Source organism: Phallusia mammillata, chromosome 1, assembly GCF_965637545.1.
Source record: "Phallusia mammillata chromosome 1, kaPhaMamm4.hap1.1, whole genome shotgun sequence".
Lineage (NCBI taxonomy): Eukaryota > Metazoa > Chordata > Ascidiacea > Phlebobranchia > Ascidiidae > Phallusia > Phallusia mammillata.
In genome coordinates, this window is record NC_137252.1 from 5431516 (window position 1) to 5455122 (window position 23607).

General features: G+C 33.6%; 3 protein-coding genes and 1 pseudogene across 5 annotated transcripts; 1 reads left to right on the plus strand and 3 right to left on the minus strand.

The window, feature by feature from the left end:
• Positions 1-980: 980 nt before the first annotated feature.
• On the minus strand, positions 981-3489 carry LOC145209500 (uncharacterized). The gene is made up of 8 exons (XM_080079797.1): positions 3340-3489; positions 2873-2974; positions 2672-2799; positions 2367-2570; positions 1751-1944; positions 1653-1682; positions 1282-1458; positions 981-1221 (listed from the first exon to the last, which is right to left on the minus strand). Exons 3-8 carry the CDS (start codon positions 2773-2775, stop codon positions 1151-1153), a joined length of 780 nt encoding a protein of 259 aa, XP_079935923.1. The 5' UTR covers positions 2776-2799; positions 2873-2974; positions 3340-3489; the 3' UTR covers positions 981-1150.
• LOC145209497 (uncharacterized) lies at positions 3184-6351 on the minus strand (annotated as a pseudogene). The gene is made up of 12 exons (XR_013855114.1): positions 6251-6351; positions 5908-5991; positions 5702-5772; positions 5434-5493; positions 5183-5255; positions 5021-5109; positions 4279-4389; positions 4113-4199; positions 3957-4058; positions 3775-3842; positions 3544-3572; positions 3184-3477 (listed from the first exon to the last, which is right to left on the minus strand). The product of XR_013855114.1 is annotated as an uncharacterized LOC145209497 (transcript).
• Positions 6352-11760: 5409 nt separating this feature from the next.
• LOC145209499 (uncharacterized) lies at positions 11761-14242 on the plus strand. 2 transcript variants are annotated; one of them, XM_080079794.1, is made up of 6 exons: positions 11761-11951; positions 12226-12433; positions 12497-12651; positions 12899-13027; positions 13174-13268; positions 13359-14242. In XM_080079794.1, the coding sequence occupies exons 1-6, from the start codon at positions 11874-11876 to the stop codon at positions 13453-13455; spliced, it is 762 nt and encodes a 253-aa protein (XP_079935920.1). In that variant the 5' UTR covers positions 11761-11873; the 3' UTR covers positions 13456-14242. The 2 variants fall into 2 exon arrangements, with proteins under 2 accessions (XP_079935920.1, XP_079935922.1); XM_080079796.1 differs by having other exon boundaries at positions 11764-11951; positions 12500-12651.
• A 2234-nt stretch (positions 14243-16476) lies between these two features.
• LOC145209498 (CD63 antigen-like) lies at positions 16477-23607 on the minus strand. Its single transcript, XM_080079793.1, has 9 exons — positions 23349-23607; positions 23006-23101; positions 22475-22588; positions 21981-22055; positions 21347-21451; positions 20877-20994; positions 18444-18544; positions 17834-17917; positions 16477-17372 (listed from the first exon to the last, which is right to left on the minus strand). Exons 1-9 carry the CDS (start codon positions 23409-23411, stop codon positions 17304-17306), a joined length of 825 nt encoding a protein of 274 aa, XP_079935919.1. The 5' UTR covers positions 23412-23607; the 3' UTR covers positions 16477-17303.

Here is a 23607-nt window from a genome sequence, read left to right on the forward strand (position 1 = left end):
TTTCCTTGATTTCACTCAGTTGTTGTTTTTCTCTAGTGAAGTTGGTCCATGCACTTTTGCCATGAAACGTTTGATGGATTTGGCTAAAATTTGTAAATGTGCCATATGTTTCGTTGGACTTGATAGCCCCATTATTTACCCTCCATGACCCCTAATATGGGTGAAATTTTGAACGATATCTGATTTGAATGAAATTCAGATAGTTTGTTCATTTTGCCATAATTAAGTGTCGTTTATTGTGTTCACCCTGTTATAAACCTACTATACCCCTAAAATGGGTGATTTTTTCACAATATTTAAATGAAATGACGTTTCGACAGTATGTAAATATGCCTTTTATCAATTTCAGTGTTTCACACTATGTAGGCTTACAAACTTACAATAATGTCTAAATTGCTTGAGATTCCGACAGTTTTTACGACATAACATGATTCTTAAAGGTACCGATCTACCGAGCTGTATTGGACTTGGTTATTTGTTTAAAACTTTGAGGTTTTGGGCATCCATGAATTTCTGCTTGCAGAAACAAATGAATGTTTGAAAACACGTTGGCTAATATGGGACCCAAAGTACAAGAACATAGGGGTATATTAACATTACAAAATAGGTTGTTGTGTATAAGCTATAGCAAAGTGTGCTAAGCCACCCCTCTAGTTTTCCAATACCAGTTTTGTGCTGCTGTTTTTCCTTTTTGTGATTGCCTGTAAATAATGAAGGGTACAACCAGGAGAAATCATAGACAAATGATAAAGGTTGGTCACATTTCACTGGTTGATTTGGTGATGTACTAGAACAGTTCAATAGTTTGGGAATGGATATATAATGTTACATATATATATATATATATATACCATGTAGCGACCTCACTATCGTGTTCACTTATGCGCATCAAAGCGTGCTATTTGCTTTTTTGGTGAGTTTTAGATTGGGTCATGGTTGTGTTACTAAATCTTTCCTGACAACTTTAAAACATTGCAAACTCATATTGGAAACTTTAATCACACGTGAAAGCATGATTTTTAAACTAAAAAATGTATTTTTCACTACGCACGTTTACAAATTGATTAAGCCAAGTTTGAACAATATATGTTTTGCAAAATCACGACCACAGTTTCTACAAAGTAGGTTCAACTATATGAAAGCTAAATCACTAAAATTGTTCCCGCTCATTTGTGTGAAAAAGTTCAATAAGTTGTTGCAGTCTTGTTGCATCATTTTCAACTAAAAAAAAACAAATAACACTTTTTGTTTATCAATAAAGGGTTTCAACTTGGTGTTTACCATTTTGAGACCATGCCATAAGGATGCATCGTTTGTGGGCTTCTGCGTCATTTCGGTTGTTTGTTATAGAGTTGCGCAGTATTGCTTCATCTACCCTTAAATGCAATCGTGTAAATCTGTTCCAATCCCCATTTTCAACATTGTTTGCAACTACAAGAAGATTCTCATCAAAGGGCACTGTAGAATTGAACATGTACTAGTTGGAAAAGAAATATTTTTTTATTACAGTATTAGTACTAAATGTCAGATTTTTTGTGGGGGGAGTTTGCGCACACCTCATTTTAAAAACCTTTGCCAAATAAGTCAGTTTTTGGAAAAACATTTTAATGATTTGGTTTACTTGTAGTGTGTGTTTTCTTTTCTGCTCTTACCCATATTTCTTTCATTGTTTCTTTCCAATTCTACAATGAAATGTAGATTTGTGTTGGTCAACTTTTTGGTCAATTACAATGAGGTAAATTGAACAAACCTGGTACATAGAACCGTCCCCTTGCTTTTTCCAAAACCATGTTACCACATTGGAGAATGTAATTGATTTGATGGTTAGTGCCTGTTATTCGGTAATGGAATTCTGCTAGTGATTTTTCAAAAATATGATCTTGTTGTGTTTCTGGTTGGTTATCATTATTTGTAATGGACAGGTTTACTGGGTCTTCTTCTCTTCTAAAGATAAAAAATAAGTTTAATTTAGTTTTTTATTAAAAGCTTTAATTTGATAAAATGGTAACATCATTGGTACAAACAGAAAAATTGATTGTCCTTTTTTTCAACAACATATCCTTGTTTTTAACTTGATTCCTAATTTTTTTCCTTATTTTTAAGAATTACGAGTCAAATCCCTGCTACAAGTACAATGAATTAAACCTAGACTTGAGCTGTCGTGAGATTTATGAAGTATTTTCGATCAACAAGGTGAGGCTAGAACAGAGTGTTCTTGCCTAATAACATGGCATGTGAGATATTGTGGCTCATACACATGCAAAGATTGGTTTGGTTTTATTTAGGATAAAAGTTTCAGTTTTTAGTAGTTCTTATTTTGGGGTCCATTTTGATGGCAACCCTGGTTAAAACCTTGTTATCTTCACCTCATTCGAAACTCATTTTGATGTGCTGAAGTACAATTCTGAAACTCCCTATTGTCTCTTATAATAGCCAAATCACCAGCAATGAAGCAATTTAAAAGGATTTGATCAACGTTGGGACTTTGTAGTCTTTGAAAGGCAAACTTCATCATTTTTAGGTTTGTCAGTTGGCAAGAATCATTTTGGTTGTGAGCAACAACCTTAAATCTGAAACACAACAAAAATGGTTACCTGTATAGAATCTATACAGGCTGTCGTTATAAATGCACCAAAGAAAACAAGTGGAAAACCTTCCACTGCTTACTTACTTGGTAAAGTGCTTGGTTTGAAAGGATATGTTTGCACCTGAAATTTTGGGTGATTTTGTCAACACTGCCCATGGAGAATCTCTATTGCAGTATTTAACCTTCATTGGGAGGTATATTTTAAAAACACACTAATTAAAATAAATTTCTGGTGTTGCACATTCATTAATACCATGTGAAAACTGTTTGTATTCAAATATTTACCACAGTTTTGTTTCTGTTCCTTAAAATGGGGAGAGTGATTGTCACATATTTGTCAAACTTCAATCCAGGTGGTCCACATCTTATATGTGGAGCAATATCTACCTGATGAAATAGCAAACAGATCTGTTCTTCTAAAAAAGGCAGGGCTTTGCTAAGCATAGACGTATTTTCTTCATCTGTTTAGCATTAGTAAACAATGTTTTATTTTGTTTGCATTAGTACAGGTTAAATTTTTAAACATAAGTTTTTAAAGCTTTGTGGTCTTTTTTTCTTTCATCTGGCTTCTAGTCCTATCATTTCTTTAAGTCCTGTGTGTTTTCAAAGCGAATTAAATTTCAAAAACATATGAAAAAAATTGGTGATGATTCATTACTGTGTATTCTATGTGCAATCTTTGGCAGTTATATTTTTGACTAAATGATTCAACTTGCACCAAATATTCTCTTTCACTGGATATACAAACCCACTGTATTAAACTTGTATGGAGTAATTGTGATCAGAACATCTTGTGTCAAAGCATTTGTCGGAATAACCAATGAGCATCCATCTGATTCTAATTTCCCCCCTTTTGTACCAACAATTTTTAAAACTGTGTTTGATGTATTCTGTTCATAGAAAATACCTTACTCATGTTTGTTTTAACTGAAAGTAAAACAATTTGTTGCACTTACTTTAGTTGATAATATATTCTGTCCTTGATCTAAATGAAAAAATAGAACTATGAAAACAAGGATTGAAAGTAAGGTTTAAGCTAAGTTATATAACATGTTCAAGTTTATTTCTTTCATGGTTAAACTTAAATTTAAAAAACTTACATTCCAACAATGAGTTTTGAAATCTATGCATTGTGTGACTATTGATGCAAATGTGGAAAAAATAAACTGTGAATAATTTACACCTACTCTCATTTGTCATTGTTTGAGGAGTTCCGTTCCATTGAATAGCAGACAAAAAGCTCATTTTGTTCAAGCTGTAAATAAACTGCTGTCATTATCTGGTAAAATGTAAACACACCCAGAGTGGAAGCAAAATTTTGTTTCATAAATTTTAGGTTAATTTTTTTCCAATATCTCACAATAATTACCCAAATTGTGGAATTGAAGTGGTTAATTCCTTGCTGAATATTTGGGTGACACAAAAGTCAGTTATTTGTCCTTTCATATGTTTTTCTAAAAATGCCTTGAAACTAAAAAGATGGGTTAAACACCATTCTGTTGTCCACTAAATGTAATTCACTTACAATGAGAAGTGGTCAGTTTGGAATGTAATGAACCTCTTGTCATGGTGATCAACATTTGCCATTGTTTCCCAGGGTTTAGTGTTTGTGCTGTATTTGATTTAATTCAAAAGATAATAAACATAAAAGATGGACTAAATGAACTAGATCAATTTAACTAAAAGCTTACATCAACTGGAATTGATTGGTCAGCCAAATAGCAAGTTTGAAGGTGAATGGTAACTGGTTTGTGAAATTGTAGCCCATCAGGTTTGCAATCAAATTTTGGTGTAAGTTCAATCTGTGGAGAAAATATACAAAAAAAACGAGGTAAAAAGAAACTAAAGCTTTAGGACTTTCTTCAAAATGACAACCTCATCCTCCTCATTTCCATATGAAGCAGTCAGTTTGATTTTAACATATTTTGTCAGTGCGCCGGGTGGAATGTCAACAATACATCCACCAACTGTTAGTTTTGCTCCAAGTTTTCCTACCCACTCTTCTGTTTTGCTTACAAACTCCTGTTATTTTATGAAATTAGCAACAAGATAACAAAACATATCAATGTTATTTTCTTTGTTTTGCCACTGAATTATTGGAACAGATCCTGAGTAGGTAACTATATGTTTTTATTTGGCTCAATTAAAGTCTGATGTATTTATTGCTTTAAATAACAAAGCTAGTAGGGAAATTTGGTAAAAATGCTTGTAGAAAAGATTTTAACTGATTTTCTAAGTAACTTGATATTTTTCATTGTTCAATTAATTTGTTTACATTGTTACATTGTTCAAAGTAAGGTTTATAAATGGTTCAACTTTGTCAATAATTTAGCCCACACTTAGCAACACATTTTTCATATTAATTTTAAAAAAATTTCAGATCAAAGACATATGAGAAATTGTAGGTAAAATATAGCTAATTGATTATTCAACCTGTGGTAAAGCCTGGAACAAATCATCAGTTTCTAATTCAATTGCCTGGCCTTGTGGGTATTCCATTAACTTGGTGTATTTTTGGCCTGCTAAAAATTGCTTCAGTTAAGGAAAGAAGCATTTTTTGGAAAATGGTTTCTGTAAAGGTAATGTCAGTCATACCTATTATTGGAAAAATATTACTTGATTTTCCTGCTTCCATGGACTCATGTGTATCACTGTGTGTGTAAACTTTCTGAAACAAAATAAAACAGTTTCATCCATTTTTAACGCCATCACAAATTGTTTGAAACTTTCTTATGCCCTAACATTATTTTATGACATAAATTCCTTTTTTTAAATGATTTTTTTATTTAAGGTTTTTTTAAACTGTTTAACACGGCTGTTTTGAAAATAAACATGACATTTCTTACTTGTGACTTTGATTTTTCTGCTTCAATGAAATCATATGAATTGCTTTCGTGAAAAAGTCTCTGTAAACAAATATTACCTTAATCCCAAGTTATTGGAAAGTTGGTGTTAAAACTTTACCACCATTTTTAATTTGATCAGTATTTTAGCTAAGTTGTCTTACAAACTATTGTTTTACTGGAATAAACTTAACTCAATGTGGAATTTGGTCACACTACTTGCATTTAGTGTTAATTATTTGTAAGTCAAAAACATTTTTGCATTTTACACCTGAAGTTTCTGAAATGTACTGGATGAAAAGTAGAACATTTTTCTCCATTTGAATGACAACATCCTGCTTTCTGTGAAAAAAAAAGTAAATAAGTTCACAAACGAAGTTTTTTTCACTGTTTTCAATGCCAAGTTTGTTGTGTGATTGTTTTGCATGGAATGTTTCTATTGCTGTAACAACAAAAATCAAAATTAACTTTACTCACGTTCTTCTGGCATTTGGAAAGGTGGTGTGTCAGATATTCTTTCTTCCAGGTTTACATTCCAAAAATCTTTTAAAGTTTCCGTTACTAAAATAAATGTTGACTATTAAATCGTTTTTGGCATAGATTCAAGCGTTAATGATACACAATTATGTAATTTTATGTCACAATGCGTTCTCGTACACCAAAACTAAGCACCCCAATAAATTGATCTCAAAAAACTTTTTTTAACGAAATGGTATGGCGAGTTCTCCCCTTGACTTCAATATATTTACAACTTTTTTAAATAACGGATTAGCACAAAAATGGTATCTAAACAACTACAACACGCGCAAGTAAAATGCACCTTTTTCCATGCTTTTGTCATCTTCCATACATTGCTTCAATATATTGCAAGCGTTTTTAGCACTCGATCCACGCTTGCGAGTATGTCGTGGTACACGTATGTGTTTGTCGGAATTTTCTTTTTTGTGATCAGTTCCCAAAGAACCATCGCGTAACTGCAATTCGACGCATTGCGTTTTATGATTACGCCCCAAGGTTGCGCCGCTACATTTCTATTTTGTGATTATTCCGTATAAATGTCGCTATGTTTTATGTTAGCAGGGAAAACAAACTTATTTTTTATTCTGCCAGTGCAAACGCTTTCTGCATACCTGTAAATATCGTTAGAAGGCTGTTTGATTTGTCGATTTACACCGACCTTGGTCAAATGTAACGTTTGTATTCTGTTCGGTTCCAATATCTTAACCTGAAACAAATGTATCTCTTAAAGAAAGGTATTATGCTTTGTTGTTTGTGCAAGACGTTTTCAATCGCTTGCACAAATCCTTTTGCCCTGCCAAAGTCAGCACATGCAATTTTAGTCTAATATAGAACGTTATGAATCATTTAAAGCCAAATTCCTACTTAGCTCTAACTCGGTGTCAATGTTTTCAATACATCATTATTCTTATTAATGCACCGTACTTAGTTGGCCTGCAAACTACATACAAAGTCACTGGAATTCAATTTTGTGCTATCTTTTTGTTAAAGAAATAAAAATACTGTTTTTTTGCATTTTCTGAAATGAAACAAAACTTCGCATATATTTAAGTAAAAAACTTCTATGTCTGTTTGCCAATCTACCTGCATTGCACTTGTGAGAAAAACGTTTTTTGACGTGATATCGCCAAAACAGATTGATTTTGAGTGAAAATGACTCAGGGCATCCGCAAGCTGCATCGCTATGTAACACCTTTCAAGCCATGAAAGTTGTTGTTTTCTTTGTATGACGTCATGTAGAGTCACACTACAGCCAGCTTCCAACATAAGTGAACGGTCACCGGTTGTACGTCGTTTCGTTCCCAAGCGTTTAATGATACTCGGATGGTCAACGTGGTCTTTCGGATTTAATCTGAATAAAACTTGAATTATACAGACAACAACTATATGTTTTAAGTTTATTTGTCAAAGTACCACATAGTTCTGCGTTTTTTGCGTTTTAGCCTGAAGAGTTTGACTTGTCGTAGTTTATAAATGTAAACAACCCACGTAAACTTACATTTCACACGAAGAGCTGCGATGATGATTGGATACGACATTTTTCTGGTATACTTGCGGGTGATCATCTCGAAATAAATACGGTAAATCTTTTCCTGAGTTCGGATCAGTGACAATTCGCACGGATTCTTTCCTAAAACAGCTCATACTTTTCATAGTTTTGAAACAGAACCTTTGAAGTGTTTATAATCCGACCATGTTTAAAAGTTTAATCAACCTAAAATCCAGTTGAACCAACAAAAATATAGGCCCGTTGCCAGTACTATACATAGCATTGTTGATGAAAAAACACAAAGAATCGTAAAATAGTGCTGTATTTATGGCTGTAGTTACTTGTTCGGGCACATTCGAACACGTTCGAGCAGACAATGTAGTCATCTTGCCATAAAATGCATTGACCAAATATTGCCACCGTCAGAAAAAATGGTGTCACCAGAACATTGCTTTAGTGGGGGAAATTAAAAGTGACTCAATACAATTTGCTTGAAAATGTTTTGGGACCAAAAAAGTGCCTATTATTTTGCAAAGATAAGGTGGTGTGGCCCCATGACCTCCTCACTGTGTCAATAATGCGAATAGTGACTTTACTGATGATAACAACACTTTATCTAAGGCAGTGGAACGTTTTCAGTATTTTTTTCAAAACGGTCAATGTGTATTTCAGAAAAACGAAAATTGATTGCAGGATTTTAGCTATTTATGCAAAATTGCGCATAATAATGATCCAAAGACAGCTTGTGACCCCAATACGACTTTGCGCGAACAATTGCATTTTTGATAGTTGCCATTCAATAAAGGTTATTGTTTACCAATATAGACAGTCGATTCTCAACTATAATTTGATACGTATTCAGCGGCACAAACTGACGCTAAATAAGATTATAGAATTACTTCAACCGCTTCGCGGTCTCCCCAAAATTGCCTCACGGTCCCCTAAAGCAGGGGTCCGCAAATAGTGGGTCGCGACCCGCGAAGTATATTACATTTCCCCTGAATATAATTTTTAACCTTTTCATTATTATTGCATTGTTACGTATGACTACGTAACTATGACATAAAGTATATGTAACAAGTGAAGCGCACCTATGCAAGCAAGCGTTTTCTGATTAGCTGTGTTCTTAACACAGAGCCCAAATTTCTCATTTGTTAGAATAAATACGTTCGTTTACCTACTGTTTTATGTGAAAATAGCAATTGACAATAGCATAATAGCAGTCTTAATATTGATATTTAGTTGATTAGTATTTTCCACAAACGTACATGCGAAAACCCTTGGGTCGCGAGAATTTAGAGCAATTTTGCAAAACGCTTAGGTCGCGAGAATTTAGAGCAATTTTCTAGGGTCGCGCCAAAAAGTATTTGCTGACCCCTGCCCTAAAGGACCGAGGACCCCAGTTTGAGAACTGCTGATCTAAAGGTTCAAAATTTCAAGACGACAAACCTTAAAATCAAAATCCTTTTTAGCTTTCTAAACAATATGACCAAGCCCTAATCCAATGACTTTTTGTCGTTTCGTTTGACGGACTACAATTTAGAGACAGCTTAACTACGCACCACTGCAAAAATAAATTTTATTTAAGTTAGTCCTAGTGCTTTCTACAACATTCTTATAATGTGCAAAACCTTGCATGAGTCACCTCTGTCTGAAACCAACTAAACTGATACATGTTACTGATATTTACACGACATTGTTGGTGAACCCATATCAAAAAGTGCTTCCATTGTTACTGTTTTAAAACCGTAAAGGGAGTGGAGCTCTCGTAAATTTTACGACCCAACATAAAATGACTTGCCTAACAAAATGACTTTACGACCCAAGACAAAATGACTGGCCTAAAACTACTTTTGAGACTTTGGACAATTTTTGTTGTCGCGCAAACGACATCAACTGGGCTTGTTGTTCGCGCAAGCGACATCAACTGGGCTTATAACGAATATTTGTCAAACTACTTTTATTCCAAACACACATTTTACTGCATAGGCATGGGTTTCACGTGTTCTATATTAGTCCAAAGTGTAGGGTGAGGGGGCGGGGGATATTTTTGAAAAAAAGATTATTGTTTCTTTATGAAATGTAACCTATTTAGTTTTATTTTAAAAAATTAAAAATTTCTGTGCAAATCTTTATGACTTCTACACAAGCTATGACGTTTCTGTGTTATCAATAAGCAGAAAAGAAAATACATCTACTAATATATGTTTTATACCAACGAATAAAAATGGCAACAATACTATTGTTTTGACTTACCAGAGTAGCCTACAGCACACGCACTTCAAATCACTAACCCTCAAGCTTCTGTTACTACACTCATATGGTGTCTGTCGTCTGCTATTTCTAACCGAAGATCTTGTTTTCGTACGGTTCAGTCACAAGACATTGGTAGATACTTTGACGCATAAAAATGAGCAGCACTGGAGTCTGGTTCACTTTAGGTCAAATCTTAAATAGTTTATTATAGTTTATAAGTACTGTTTAGTAACTTAGTGAAATCCCGTTTGATTTTCATCTTTATTTTCGACTTGCCGCAGTTAGGGCTATAAGTTAAAAACAAGTATTTCCAAACATTTCCTTCTTGACCTAAAGTGATCCAGGGAATTGTGATTTTAGAAAAATAGGTAAGTTTTTTGTTTGAACAAAATTTATTGTCTAAAATCCCTACCTGCGTATCAGCAGCGCTCATGAGATTACGTAAGTTAGAAACCTTATGAGACATTATTTAACCGTTGTTTACAGCGATTATTATCAGAAGGTTAATATGCGCCGTATCAAAAATTACCAAAAATTACCAATTTTGTTCTGACCTGTCCTTTAGAAGAAAAAGATACTAATTGCTTATCTAAACTTAACTAAAACTATAACAACGCCAAACACAAAATTCTAGTCTTTAATTTATTTCATGTCGCGAAATAAACAGGCCATCGATCCGTAATCACTTTTAATACACTTTAAAACAATATCAAGCTGTAGAACACGGTATATAAAGCACTAAAGCCCGGTTTACACCAAGCGCGAACGCAAACGGCTCTTTTTTTCCTCACGCGAATGACGCGAAAATCGAGGTTTACACCAGGCGCGAACTTTGCGAACAAAGTTCTTTCGTCCGCTCAACTGGCAGTGATGCACTGCCAATATATGATAAGACTTGCAATTAATTTCATGGAATTGTGTTTAGTTGTTGCATGTGAAGGGTTAATCGAACAATAGTACACAATACAAAGCCTATGACCATTAAAGATGTGGTTTTGCAACTGATAGTAGTACAATTGCTCCTAAACCAATGTCGTAGTTTATGTAATGCTAAACTACTACTCTGTGCAGCTAATTTAAGAAATTGTGCTCTTAAGTATTCGTGTGTCTTTTTTATCTTGATTGTTTGCACTCTAAAACTTAAACATGTACCATTTTTTGGGGATAAAATACAACAAAGTTAATACCTATTTAAGTTTCTAAAAACTATGTTATTTCCTATTTAATCTACCTGGTGGGTCTGTACATTGGAAAACTTGGTTCCAGACATATTAATTCTGATACCACTGCACCTATTCTACCACCATTTGAAAATAGTATATTGATCATGTGCTTTTTGATATGACAGCGCGATTTATGACTGTCAAGCACTTTTATGAGTGATATATTTTTACAATTTGCATCAATTGACATTGTGCAATAAAGTTGCAGCGCCTAAACCTCCATATGACAACAAAGTAACCGACATAAATGACCAAGATTGATCATTCCTACATATTCTGGGCCAAATTCTCGCGCGAAGCGCCGTTTCTGTTGCTCACGGAGCAACCCAGACGCGAAGCGCGCAAACGAGAGAAGTGCGAAATGGGACTTCCCCACGCGTTGCTTAAACAGAGAAAGAAATTTCGCGTTGCTCGCTTCGCACGCGCTTGGTGTAAACCGGCCTTAAGGAAAAAAGGCAAATGCCAAGTGTGTGAAGTGACGTCACGGACGATAACCTTAAAACATCTGTAATAAAACGCTTTTCATATATTGTCATTTCATCATCTAAATTGTCAAAAAGACAAAAATAAAAGATGCAAATCAGTAAAAGGATGAATGTCTCCCGGCATTCATTAACTTAAATATACATATTTTAAAGTTGATTTTACGTAAAATGTGCGTATTCCTCCTGGGATTACTGCGGTGTTTCTGATTTTTTTGTGTTTGCTTTGCCGCTCTTTATTTTTCTGCTCAATATTAGCAAAGTTTTGTGATTAGTTTAAAGTTTGTTTTAATTCTGTTATAAACTCGTTTAGTCTGCTTTACTAAAGTTTTTGTATGGTGAAGCGGAAGCGTTTTTTTACTACTAGAAGATTTATTTAAAACTGAAACCAACTAAATGAAAATGACATGTTCATTTTTTTGGTTTTGAAAACTTGATTCTAGGATTTTAGAATGTTTTATTCGACGCAACAAAATGAAAACATCTCCTTTTCTTACTGTATCACCAAGTGGCAAAATGAGGTGTCCGTCTGTTCGTTCAAAACGACCTGATGTAAGTCCATATTCTCCTGTAGAAATTTAGCATAAAATTTAAGTTTGGCCTTAGGTTAAGCGTTCTGGCCTATAGTCTGGCCTACTGTCAAAAATTTAACCTGGCAACCCTGATTCTCCACATTATTTTCACCTTGCTATAGTGAAAAAATGTTCTAAGTTTCCATTTCGCTGATTAGTTTTTGTTCAATTCAGTTCAATTAAGAGAACATAGCGTTTATTAGCTTCTTTTGTAATATCACACTACATGCAAAAACATGATTGATGCTTTTTAGAAACGGAAACCTTCGTTTGATAGTCGGAACAGGCGTCGAACCTGCTCATGTTGGCCATTTAGGCCTAAAACACTGATGCAGAAGGAAATCAACTTTTGTCGGATGAGAGAAAAAAGAAATAAATTTCCTAAAACTGCTTCAGATCTTCAATCTCCAAGTCCAAGTCCAAGTCCAAGTTCATCTTTGCGGAGGCAACGTTGCTATGCAGGTTGTAACATCTCTCTCTGTCTGTCTTGCTGTATTTTTTAACATCTTGTTAACATCTCTAAAGCAGATGCTCAACGAAAAAATCCATTCATCAACCCAAATGATCCTTATTTTTTCAGTGGAACATACAGTAATTCAGATCGAATTTGCATCACACAATTAGAAAACAAAGAAACTAAGCTTAACAAATCTCATAGCGTTCATGACATGTCTAGCTCTGTAAGTTTTTTGTAAATTTCCATTGACATAGAGTGCTTTTAGTATAATAAATATAAAATACACTGACTGTAATAAGACAATAAGAAAAAAGAATCAAATTCTGTTTATTCAATAATGTAAAATATTCCAACAACTTTAGTAGCAAAATAGGAAAAAAGAATACCAGGTGGTACAAATTCTGTTTGGATTTTGATGAAATATACCTGATGAAGCTGTTTTATAACTGCATGTAAAAGTTTTTGTTTAGGAATCAACTTATTCATCTGGAATTGGGGAAAGTTTGCTGACTTCTGCAACCACTCCTTGTCAATCTGCTGAAAATCTGATTGCACAAGCTATAAAACATATGCAGAGAAAAGAATGTCACATTCAGAAAGTAATTGTTTGAACTTCCAAGTTGTAATAAAGTGTTTTAAAAAAACTGGTTTAAGATTTGTTTTCCGAGTTTTTTAAAGCACAATTTTATCATATTTATTGCTATCACCATCGAATGTTTGTTCTAATAGCTGAACCATATTTTAGTTAATGAAACAGCTCAATAAAGAAACACAAGATATGACCAACACACTGAGCAAAGTTGCAAAAATGTTGATTGCTGAAAACCAAGTTGCTACCAAGTAAGTATATGCAAAAACAATTGCATGTAAACAAAATAATGTGTTGTGTATTATTAAACAAAAAAAAAACTATTTTTGTTTTTGTTAAAGCAATCGAAAACATGCTTCAAGTCAAACTGAGGAGTTCCTTCCATTTCATCCTGAGAGTTGCTTTCAAAGCACTCCAAAGCGAAATTCAACTGAATAATGTAGGTAATGCACCAAACCATTCCTAAAAGCTTTAGACAGAACTCAGTTTTGCAAAGGTTGCTCATGCATTTTTGGCCTACAAAACTTTCATTTGTATGTGCTTTATTTTCTTGAAATGTTTTTTTTATCTGCAATCTATTTATTTAATAATGCATTGGTTCGTATACTGTGTGGTTGAAAACATCATTGTTTACTGTATTTGTTTATTAACAAACTCAATTTTAAATATAAGTTGGAAAACCGTTGTTGTGCATTATATTAATCATGAATATGTTATAGTTTTGTTCATTTATTTACACATTTGTTCATATATTTCTCAAGCTCTGAATACCTAATGATGATTATAGTTTGTTATTACATTTATTTATTGATGAATTAGTTATTATGCAGATTAGTTTACAATATCATTGTTTATTTATGGACAAAATCATGTTAGAATAAACTTGAAAAACGATTCTACTGCTGTTTAATTATTTTGGTTGCACAGTTTTGTTTATTTATTTATGTACTTATTTAAAAATGCTGTTTTGTTTACAAAGCACTTAAATTCAGTCACACAGAAACAGACAAAACACAAAACCATGTTTGAAAATGTTTGGGTAGCCTTTAAACTATAGTTATCATTTTGTGATGAAGCATATTAGGCTTGCTAAACACTTTCCTGTAAAAATTATGGTGCTAACTATTCGCCTTCCCACAAAGTTTTTTTCGGGTGGTAACACTGACTTGTTGGAATGTAATTGGTGTAAATTTTTGTCAAAATAATAGAAAAACATGATGATGTGTCTGTTTGTACTGCTGGTGCAAAAAAACTTTTTTCGGGTATTTCATAAGTTCATTTCTTTAGAAAAACAGACATGGGGCAACAAGATTGCTTACATCTACCTACAAGCAATAACACTGACACATACAACACTATTAGATTATATAATTACTTGTAATGTCAAATTGTTCTTTTCTAAGGTAAACCTTAATACTCCGCACCATTGTACATTAAAGGTACTTCATGCAGGTAAACTTTAGGTAGATGATTGCAGTTGGTCAGATACATGATTAACACTGTAGAGCAGTGGTTCTCAAACTTTTTTATTGTCGAGGCCAAATGGTATTTTTTTAAGTGCCTTGAAACCTTGAGAAAATCACTGAAGATTATTACTTTGAAAGCTAAAATAGCAATGTTAGGTGGTTTTCCGAGGTCTGGTGCGAGCCGCAGAATAAGTAATTGGGAGCCGCATGCGGCCCCAAAAACCGAGTTTGAGAACAACTGCTGGGCATTATTAGAGAAAATATTTCTTAACAGGGAAAACAATTAAACAGCATGAGTTTCAAAGATTTCAAACATGGTACCGAAATTAAATGTGCAAAAATAACAGTGTTACAACAAACAAGACAAGTAAATTAGAAGGTTTAAAACTTACACAATCTATCTAAACTAACAATTAAATGATGGAACTAGAATGGTGGCTTTCTGATATACTTCCATTTTATATATTCTATACGATATTTACCAATTTACTATACACATCATTTGATCTACACATATGATTGTTTTTGTAAACAAAAACTAATGGGTCCCCACACGCGTGTTTGTGCGGATTTACGGTAAACTAATGTTGCGGTGATTTTTAAATTCTTAAAACAAATTTTTAGAAAGCATTAACCCAACAATGAAAAATTTTGTTGTATTTTTTTGCACTATTATTGTCGTATAATTACAAAAACATTAAAAAAGAACGAAACAAATACTTTCAATTTAATCTCTTGCTTAACTTTGTTTCGTAAAACGAGTTTTTCATTTAACTTTGTTTCGCAAAACGAGTACCATTGACATGTAGTAACCTTTTAGGATGCACACACCAAACGACTGTTTGACCTTTTGACACCGTTTTCAATAGCACGCCGTCCTTGGTGTTCAACAACACCGTTTGACCTAATTTATACATGCCTTGGGTATTTGATTCAAAAAAAAAAAAAACGCTACGTTATGACGAAAGAAAGTTCTGAACTGTGTTAGTAATACCTACTAATTGACCTTAAGTAACCCGTGGTCATGCAGCGGCCAACCTGACAACGAGCATTTAAAAAAACTTTTATCTTGTAAAAAAGTCAAGTTTATTTTTTTATATTTAGTTTGTTTAACAAAGTTTTGCTTGACATTATACGAAACCGAAGCACGCTTATTAGGTTTAAATGGCGTCATAAGTGTGAAACCTTTGCCGAAACTGAAAATGTGAGTGATAACTTAATAAAACGACATAGCATTGCTGTGCAAAACAGCTGATTTCTAATCACCGAAACGACGTCTCGTAAAACGTCTGTCCGACGTCAAGCTGAGCCTTCCCGCTCTGCCCTATTATTCGTAAACGTACTCTCTTGGGACTTCTGCCTACAGTGTCTTTCTTGACCAAACGAGCGTGTGTCGCTGGGTCATTCGGGGTCAAACTTCAGGTGGACCAAGTTCAGATTAATATTAAACATATGTCCAAATTTGAATAAATTTGAAGCACTCTTTCTTTACTAAACGAGCGTTACAAACCAGCGTTAAAAATTTTACGTTTCGGGGGCCTGTGGGTGAACCGCTGGGTAACTTGGGGTCAAACTTCTGGTGGACCAAGTTTGGATTAATTTCTAACATATGTCCAAACTTCAATAAATTTGAAGCACGCTTTCTTCACTAAACGAGCGTTACAAACCAGCGTTAAAATTTTTACGTTTCGGGGGCCTGTGGGTGAACCGCTGGGTAATTTGGGGTCAAACTTCAGGTGGACCAAGTTTGGATTAATATCTAACATATGTCCAAATTTGAATAAATTTGAAGCACTCTTTCTTGACCAAACCAGCGTTACAAACCAGCGTTAGACAGAAAAAAGAAAAAAAAATACGGACAAAAACAATATGTGTCCCCTTCAGGGAAGGGGACCCATAAATAAGCTAACACAGATTGACTGTGATGAAATGGATTTGGGTTTTTCTTATGGGCCCAAAACAGAAAGCATGACGAAAACTCTGCAAAAAACCATTTGAAAGCATTAAACCAGCTTATATTACTCCAAACATAAACATAAAAGGCAAGTTGCAGGGTAATATAATTTATGTTTGCCCAAGGTTGGAGGTTGTGGCATTGTACATGTATGGGAGGAAACTTTTTGTTCAGCTAAGTCCTGAATGGTTGTGCAACAAGCTTACACCTCAACTATAAAAAGTACCACAATGGAAGTTGAAATGTAAAAATCACAATGTTAAAACATAAAAGTAAGAAGTTCATGACTTTAAGTGCATAACAGAGAGCAGATTTTCATACAGGCAAATCTGGTTAATTGAATAGCGATAGTTAACCAAAAATTGTCAAGTTAAACACTTCATTTAATTGCATTAAAAAGCATGACAAATTTGTTCAGTAGTTAACCTAACTTATCTGTTCATGATAATATTGGGTATACATTTTACAAATATAAATTTGTTTTGTTCAATAGGGACTTTGTCAAAGAATTAGATTTCTTGTAATTCCAGTTGCTTATCGCATAAAACTTCAAAGAAAATATGTAAAATTGAAAAGGGCACTGTTTTTGGAAATAAAATACCATAAAGAACTAACTTTTCAACCATTGTGAACAATTAAACAAAAAGACACAGGAAATATGTTTGCACAAAAACAGAACAGTAATGACAAACAATACAAATACAAAAAAAGTGAAAAATTGCAACTTTAGGCAATGTGTTCTACGCACAATGTTATTGTAATGATGATATTAAAAATTAAAAAAGCACTATTAAGTCAATAATTTTAGTGGCAGTTTGATGAATGCACAGTTAAGAATTATTGCACACTTAAGCAATGGAATGACTTTACAGTTTCTGGAACTGTGGGCTCTTAAAAACCTTGTAGAGTTTGCAAGAAACGACAATGGAAGCAATCTACGAAACACAAATAAATGTTAAGGTGATGTAAAATGTAACAAAGGTCTAGATTAAATATGCTTACATTACAAAGATACATTTATGATGGCAAAAGAGTGTTTGCACTGAAATAAGAAACTAAAACTCTCAAATTTACATTAAAAATGTCTTTGCCCAAAATAGTTATAGCACACCTAATACAATGGGCTGAGAAATTGTTTCTGGTAAGTTTTAAACTAGTCGCTTGGTTATTATATAAACCGTGTTTTTGCAAAACCTAAAGAGCTTGTGTAATATATAGGATGTTGGCATAATATCAACTTGATAGGGCTTTTTAGGCAATTGTATTTTTGACCCAAAGTTTCGACTTCCTATACAGGTCGCCTTCATCAGGGCCATTACAAAACTAAAATTGCCAGAAGAGCTGTATAAAGCTTGGTTAAGTCTAGTTTAGAAGTTTTTCAATACAACATTTTTACCTCTACAACAAAGATCACAATACATATGACGGAAATGAGTCCCATGTTGACCTGAAGAAATCGCAGAACTTGCTCATAACATCCCTAAACATCAAAAGCATTTTGTTAGTAAACAACAACAGAAGAGGGGCATGGAATGCATTTGGTTTAGACATAAGCTAGGGTTATATTCTAAACAAACATGTGTATAATAACACTTTGTTTTAAAGATATTTTTGTTTTTAAACCAGGCCACCTTAACAAACATAAAAATATAAAATGCTGTCGTTTTTTGTATTATGAATTTAAAAAATCAGAAAAAGATCATGGCAATAAAAAAAATTTTATTCTTAATTTTTTTACCAACCAAAGACTTTGGACGTATCTCATTAAACGTAGAAGTTATGTCATGGTATAAACACACACATACACATTTCTTTTTAAGAAAACATACAAGAAAACTAGACAATGTAAGGCAGTTTTAGTTGTGAGTGTAATAAGTTTTGCACAGCACATTACAAACTCAAGCTGTTCAAGCAAACCCACGAAACATTAGAATGGAAAGTACTTAATCTGAAATGCAAACTTCCACTTCATCCTAGCAATGATTAACCCAGTACAAGCTACTTACATTGGTATAAAGATCAGGGTTTCCTTCAGCCACGGTTCGATGACAAACTGTGTTGTTTGCTTCCCCGAATTTGTTCTGTACACAGCAGGAGTCAGGCCATTCTGTAATTAGGCAAGTATTTAAATGACGTAAAAGACAAGCTTTAACAGCCTAACACATACCTTGTAACTATACATATGGCAGCAAAATCAAATTTGTTTTATGTGCATAAATAAACACAAATGTTTAGTTGGTGTTTATCAGTGATGTAATGACTCGATTGGGAGAATTTCAACCGACTAAGACTTGTCTTAATCACAAAACAATACATTTTTGATTTTGAAGGTATAGTTTTTAAACTACAATTTATGTAATTAACTTAAACAGATGGATCACTGCTGCCCCAACAAACATGTTGTTGCAAACAGCTGAATAATTAACTGAAACCCATAAGGTATATATTCGTTTAATTGTATTTTGGTGTAAACACCAGGTTTACAAATCTATCATTTTGTGAAATATGTTGGAAGGGCTACATTGTTTTCAAACGGATTTTAAACTTTTTCTGCATGAACAGGGACATACAACTTGTTGCCTTGAAGAAAAAGTTGTAATGCCATGTACATGTGCAGAAAAAGGTATGTACTGGAAGCTGTATATGGACTAAATATGGAGTATATGGATTTTTGCTAGATTGCTTGGTTTTTTTAAACTGACCAAAAGGATTTAAGTATATAAGTATATTATGCACAAAGTTGTCATACGAGACTTTTTGTAAGCTCACTGCATTATATTGACAACGAACATGAAGTTGAGATTTTATGAACGGTTGTTGTTTGTGCACAACCAAGTATTTACTTGCCCTACATGCTTAAACCTTGTGCAAAATTTCAAAAGGATACAGTGAAGTATGGCATATCTTTAATTAAAAAATCTTTGGTTGTCTACAGTGATTTACAGAAGAAATAATCTGTTTTTTAACACTACTGATGCATAAAAGACTAGTTGGCCGAAACATTACCAAAATGTGCAGGTTTGGATTTTAAATTATTTTTATATTTTGCATAAAATCAATTTCTAAGGTTTTATAACCTTAAAAATGCAATAGATTTGTTGTCACTAGTAAGCACAAGTCATGCTTTCTTTAAATTGTCTTTTAGTTTTTGCAGCCCTTACATCTTAAAAGCTGCTTTGGAAAATAACTCAGCTGCCTTACAAATATACATACTGGGAATTGATCGATTATTGGCTGGGCCGATATTCAGCATATTACGGATTATTATCAATGTCAGCTTTTTAGTCATCTACTTTATCATACAATGGTCTGACTGATAAACAACATTGCAATTTAGGTCCTCAAGTGAAAACAAAATGTCAGCTTAAAACATCGGTTATCAGGAAACTTAACTGATAATATCGGCATTGGCCTCAGTCTGAAACTTTTCGGGTGATTTCGGTTCACATTAGTTAACAACAAAAACCACATATACTACAACTAAATCAGACAGCAAATTAAATTTCATGCACTAGAGCAGTGAGGAAACTGATTGGTATTGTTGGTTAGAAACAAAGAAGTTTCAGATCACATGTGTTAGTATTTTGCAGACATCAACTAAGTTAATATTTTTGTATACTTACAGATGTGTTGCTTCCAGGAAAAATGTAAAAAAATGAATTATGTATTAGATTAAATGACGAATTTTGTATGTCCTTACAATTAAAATCTAATGAGAAAGTCAACCATCAACCTTTTTTACGTAAGTGTATTTCCATAGAACAGTGGTTCTCAATCTTACATGGATCGCATACCACCTGACAACTATTTTTATCTCTGCGTACCACCTAAAGTTTAGTTTAGGTGCTAAACCCTGTTTGAATCGATAGACCAATAAATAGGCCCATTTTCTCAACCTGGCTAGCATATTTAGCAGTTTCAAAGAATGTCCAAAACACGAGTTTGGCCCAAACCAAGGCTGATCAGTTGGGTCCGTTGAGTTGCAATTTTAGATCAGACTTAAATTAGGTATCACAGAAAGCTACTCACGTACCACCTGAAAAGTTCCGGGGTACCACTAGTAGTATGAGTACCACAGTTTGCGAACCACTGGCATAGAATAATTAAACAATTAAATATTTGCTGACACCATCATAAAATCAGTCCGTAATGAACATTTAGCAAACAGGATATAAAACATGACATATTGTGACAGTAACATGGTTTTGAAACAGTGACACAAGATTGTACATAGATAGGAACACCAATTCATTGTGCAGTCTAATTTACAGATGGTATTTGCAGGTTTGTGGTACAACTTGATACAGCGGTTTTGGTGACAAACATTTACAAGCAGGGTACAGTTACCATAAGGCTGTTAAGAATCTATGTTAAATTTCAGGGCCGTAAAATTAAAGGGTGTGTGTTTCAGATTTTATGAGTTTCAGGATGTGTCTTACCTTGACCCATGGTACTTCCCACGTTTCTGTACCACCACGATCCAACATCTGCAGCACTGATATTTACGTTGGTGTGGTTTGTATATCCTTGATCTGTGTCAATTCCACAACACTTGAACTAAAAAACATTTAAAATAACTTTTGTTTCAACTATTATACATGTGTGTGTTTGACAACAATTATGTGCAAACCAAATATAGTGCTTTATTAAGTGTTATCAGTACTTTCATTTTCTACAACCAATTTTTTAATCGCCTTATTAACGGTTACATAAGGTAACGATGTGACATACATAAAAACTGTATGTACTGTGTTCACAAAAAACGTTGTCGCATATTTTCTGGATACAAGCGGTATGCTATCAGATTTACAAATTATAAGGAGTTTCAAATGCTGTATGAAACAAGTGGTATGCAAGTAAAAAAATGATCACTAGAATCACTAATATATAGTACATATGAGCTTTCTACCTTGCGTTGTATCTCGCGCCAACCCACAGAGACAGGATCAGTTGCATTGTCACCTTTATAATCATAAAGTGAGTAACTCAACTCCTTTACAATGTGTTGTCCAATCTAAATTTAATTAAATGTTAAGATTTAAAGATTTTCTTTAACCATTCTACGTTTACAAGGATTTGTGGAACAAACTACCCAACAGTATTACATGAATATTAAAAGCTTTGATAAGGCAGTGGCTGGTTCAGCTGAAAAACTCTGATATTATCAAGCACACTAACAAATTGACACATATGCACAAAAAAAACATGTTTTACAAAACCTATATGTTAACCAACAGCAACCCACACTTTTTGCATTTTTGTTCTATGTAAACAATATGTGTATCTAGATCTGAGCATGTTAGTAAACTGTATTTAACCCAGCTGTAATTCAGTAAAAGGATATTTATCTACAGTGTGTGTAAATTTAAATTGCTATGTACCATGTTTCATTTAACAAATAGTGGAAAAAGATTTGAGAAAAAATATATGAATTAATGGACCCAATCTTGAAGTAATAGACCTTGTTGTAAGATTTACCTAACTGTCTATCAGATATATAGACTCTATCTTTTGCATAGTAAAAACTTTATATATATATATACCTGAGTTGAAAACAGGAAGCCCAATACAACCAATGTTATTTCAAAAACAAGAAGTACTCCAGTAAAAATGCTGACCTGCATTAGATACATATACATGTGTGCGAAAGTGTGATACAGTAACAAGCAATAAAATAAGGTTCAGTTTGAAAGTTGGTATAACTCAGCAGCAAAGCACAGAAAATTTATCACAATTGTGTTCACACCGGCAACAAAAAACACTTTATACTTGGATTGGATCCAAACATTTGAATATTAAATGTAAATAAAACACACCTACTGTTAGCAATGCTCATATTGAGGTAGATAAGAAACCCTACCCACCAACATTATAGCTCAAGCTATGTATATACTTTTTGGAACATAGGGAGAATCTCCAACTTAAACTACAGATACAATTTCACTATCTAGCTTTTTTTTATTGAGTAGAACAGGTCATACATTACATATTTTAATAAAAACAAGAGTGAAGTTCACATTTGTATGTAATCTCTTACCCCCATCATGATACAGCTGCTGCTGTTCAGAGCTCCACAGCAATGTATAAGGGCGATTAACATAATAAATCCACCAGTGGCTATCACCAGCATACTTGCATTCCAAATCTGCTCCTAGTTATAAAGAAAGCCTTGTATTATCTTTTTATAAAAATTGCTCAGCCCTAGTTTATAAACATGTTCAGACATATTGGGAGTTGTCAATTTTTTTTAAATGGTTGTATAATTTTTGGTCTGCTAGTAAATTTGTAGTTTCAAAGATCTTTGCTGTAAAAGACCTGATGTCTTCTGATAAATACAAAACAATATTTAGCAGATACAAACAAAAAAACGGTTTATTAATACAGTTCAATAAATCCCAAACAGCCGCTTATCATTTGTTAAGAAAATAAACCGGTTAGGGTAGTATAAATGTGTATGCATCATACACAACCTTTAGATAATCGGGACAAGTGATTCAAATCTACAAACACAAATTAGAATAGTGACAAACTGGTTTTGCCTCTATAATATTATTATTTTTAATCTTACTGTGGTAACATCTGTGGAAGATACAGTGATGACATAATTAGTGGCAGGAACAGCAACAATGAATGCTCCAAGTGCAACTAACAGAAGTCCGAATATCTAAGAAAAAGTCAAAAGAAATAAAATTCACTAATCCAACAATCAAACGAGGTTAGTGGCAATTAAGCAGAATAGAAAAGAAATCATTGATTTTGACAGAATCCAATGTATATGTTCAATAGATAAGGGCTTTGGAATGTGAGATTGTTAAAAAGGATACAGTAGTTAATTTGGAGTTAGTCTAGGACTTCAGGTTAGGGTTTCAATTTTTAAACATAAATTTGCATATCAATAAAAACAAACCTACCAAAAACACAACGTTGATCACCACCAGAGAATACCTTGAACAGTCAACACACCCTTTTTTCATGTTGCTCTGTTTTTACTTTTCAAGCTTTTGTTTTGGAGCTCACCTAACTTTGATAACAAAGAAACTTCCGACTATATTAAACACACAAATAACTTATGCAAGCAATAGCTAACGTAGTTACGGTGTTATATATTTTTTTGTTTACAAAGCCGCTGCGCTTGCTCTTCTCAACTTCACGAACGTCAATGAAATTGAA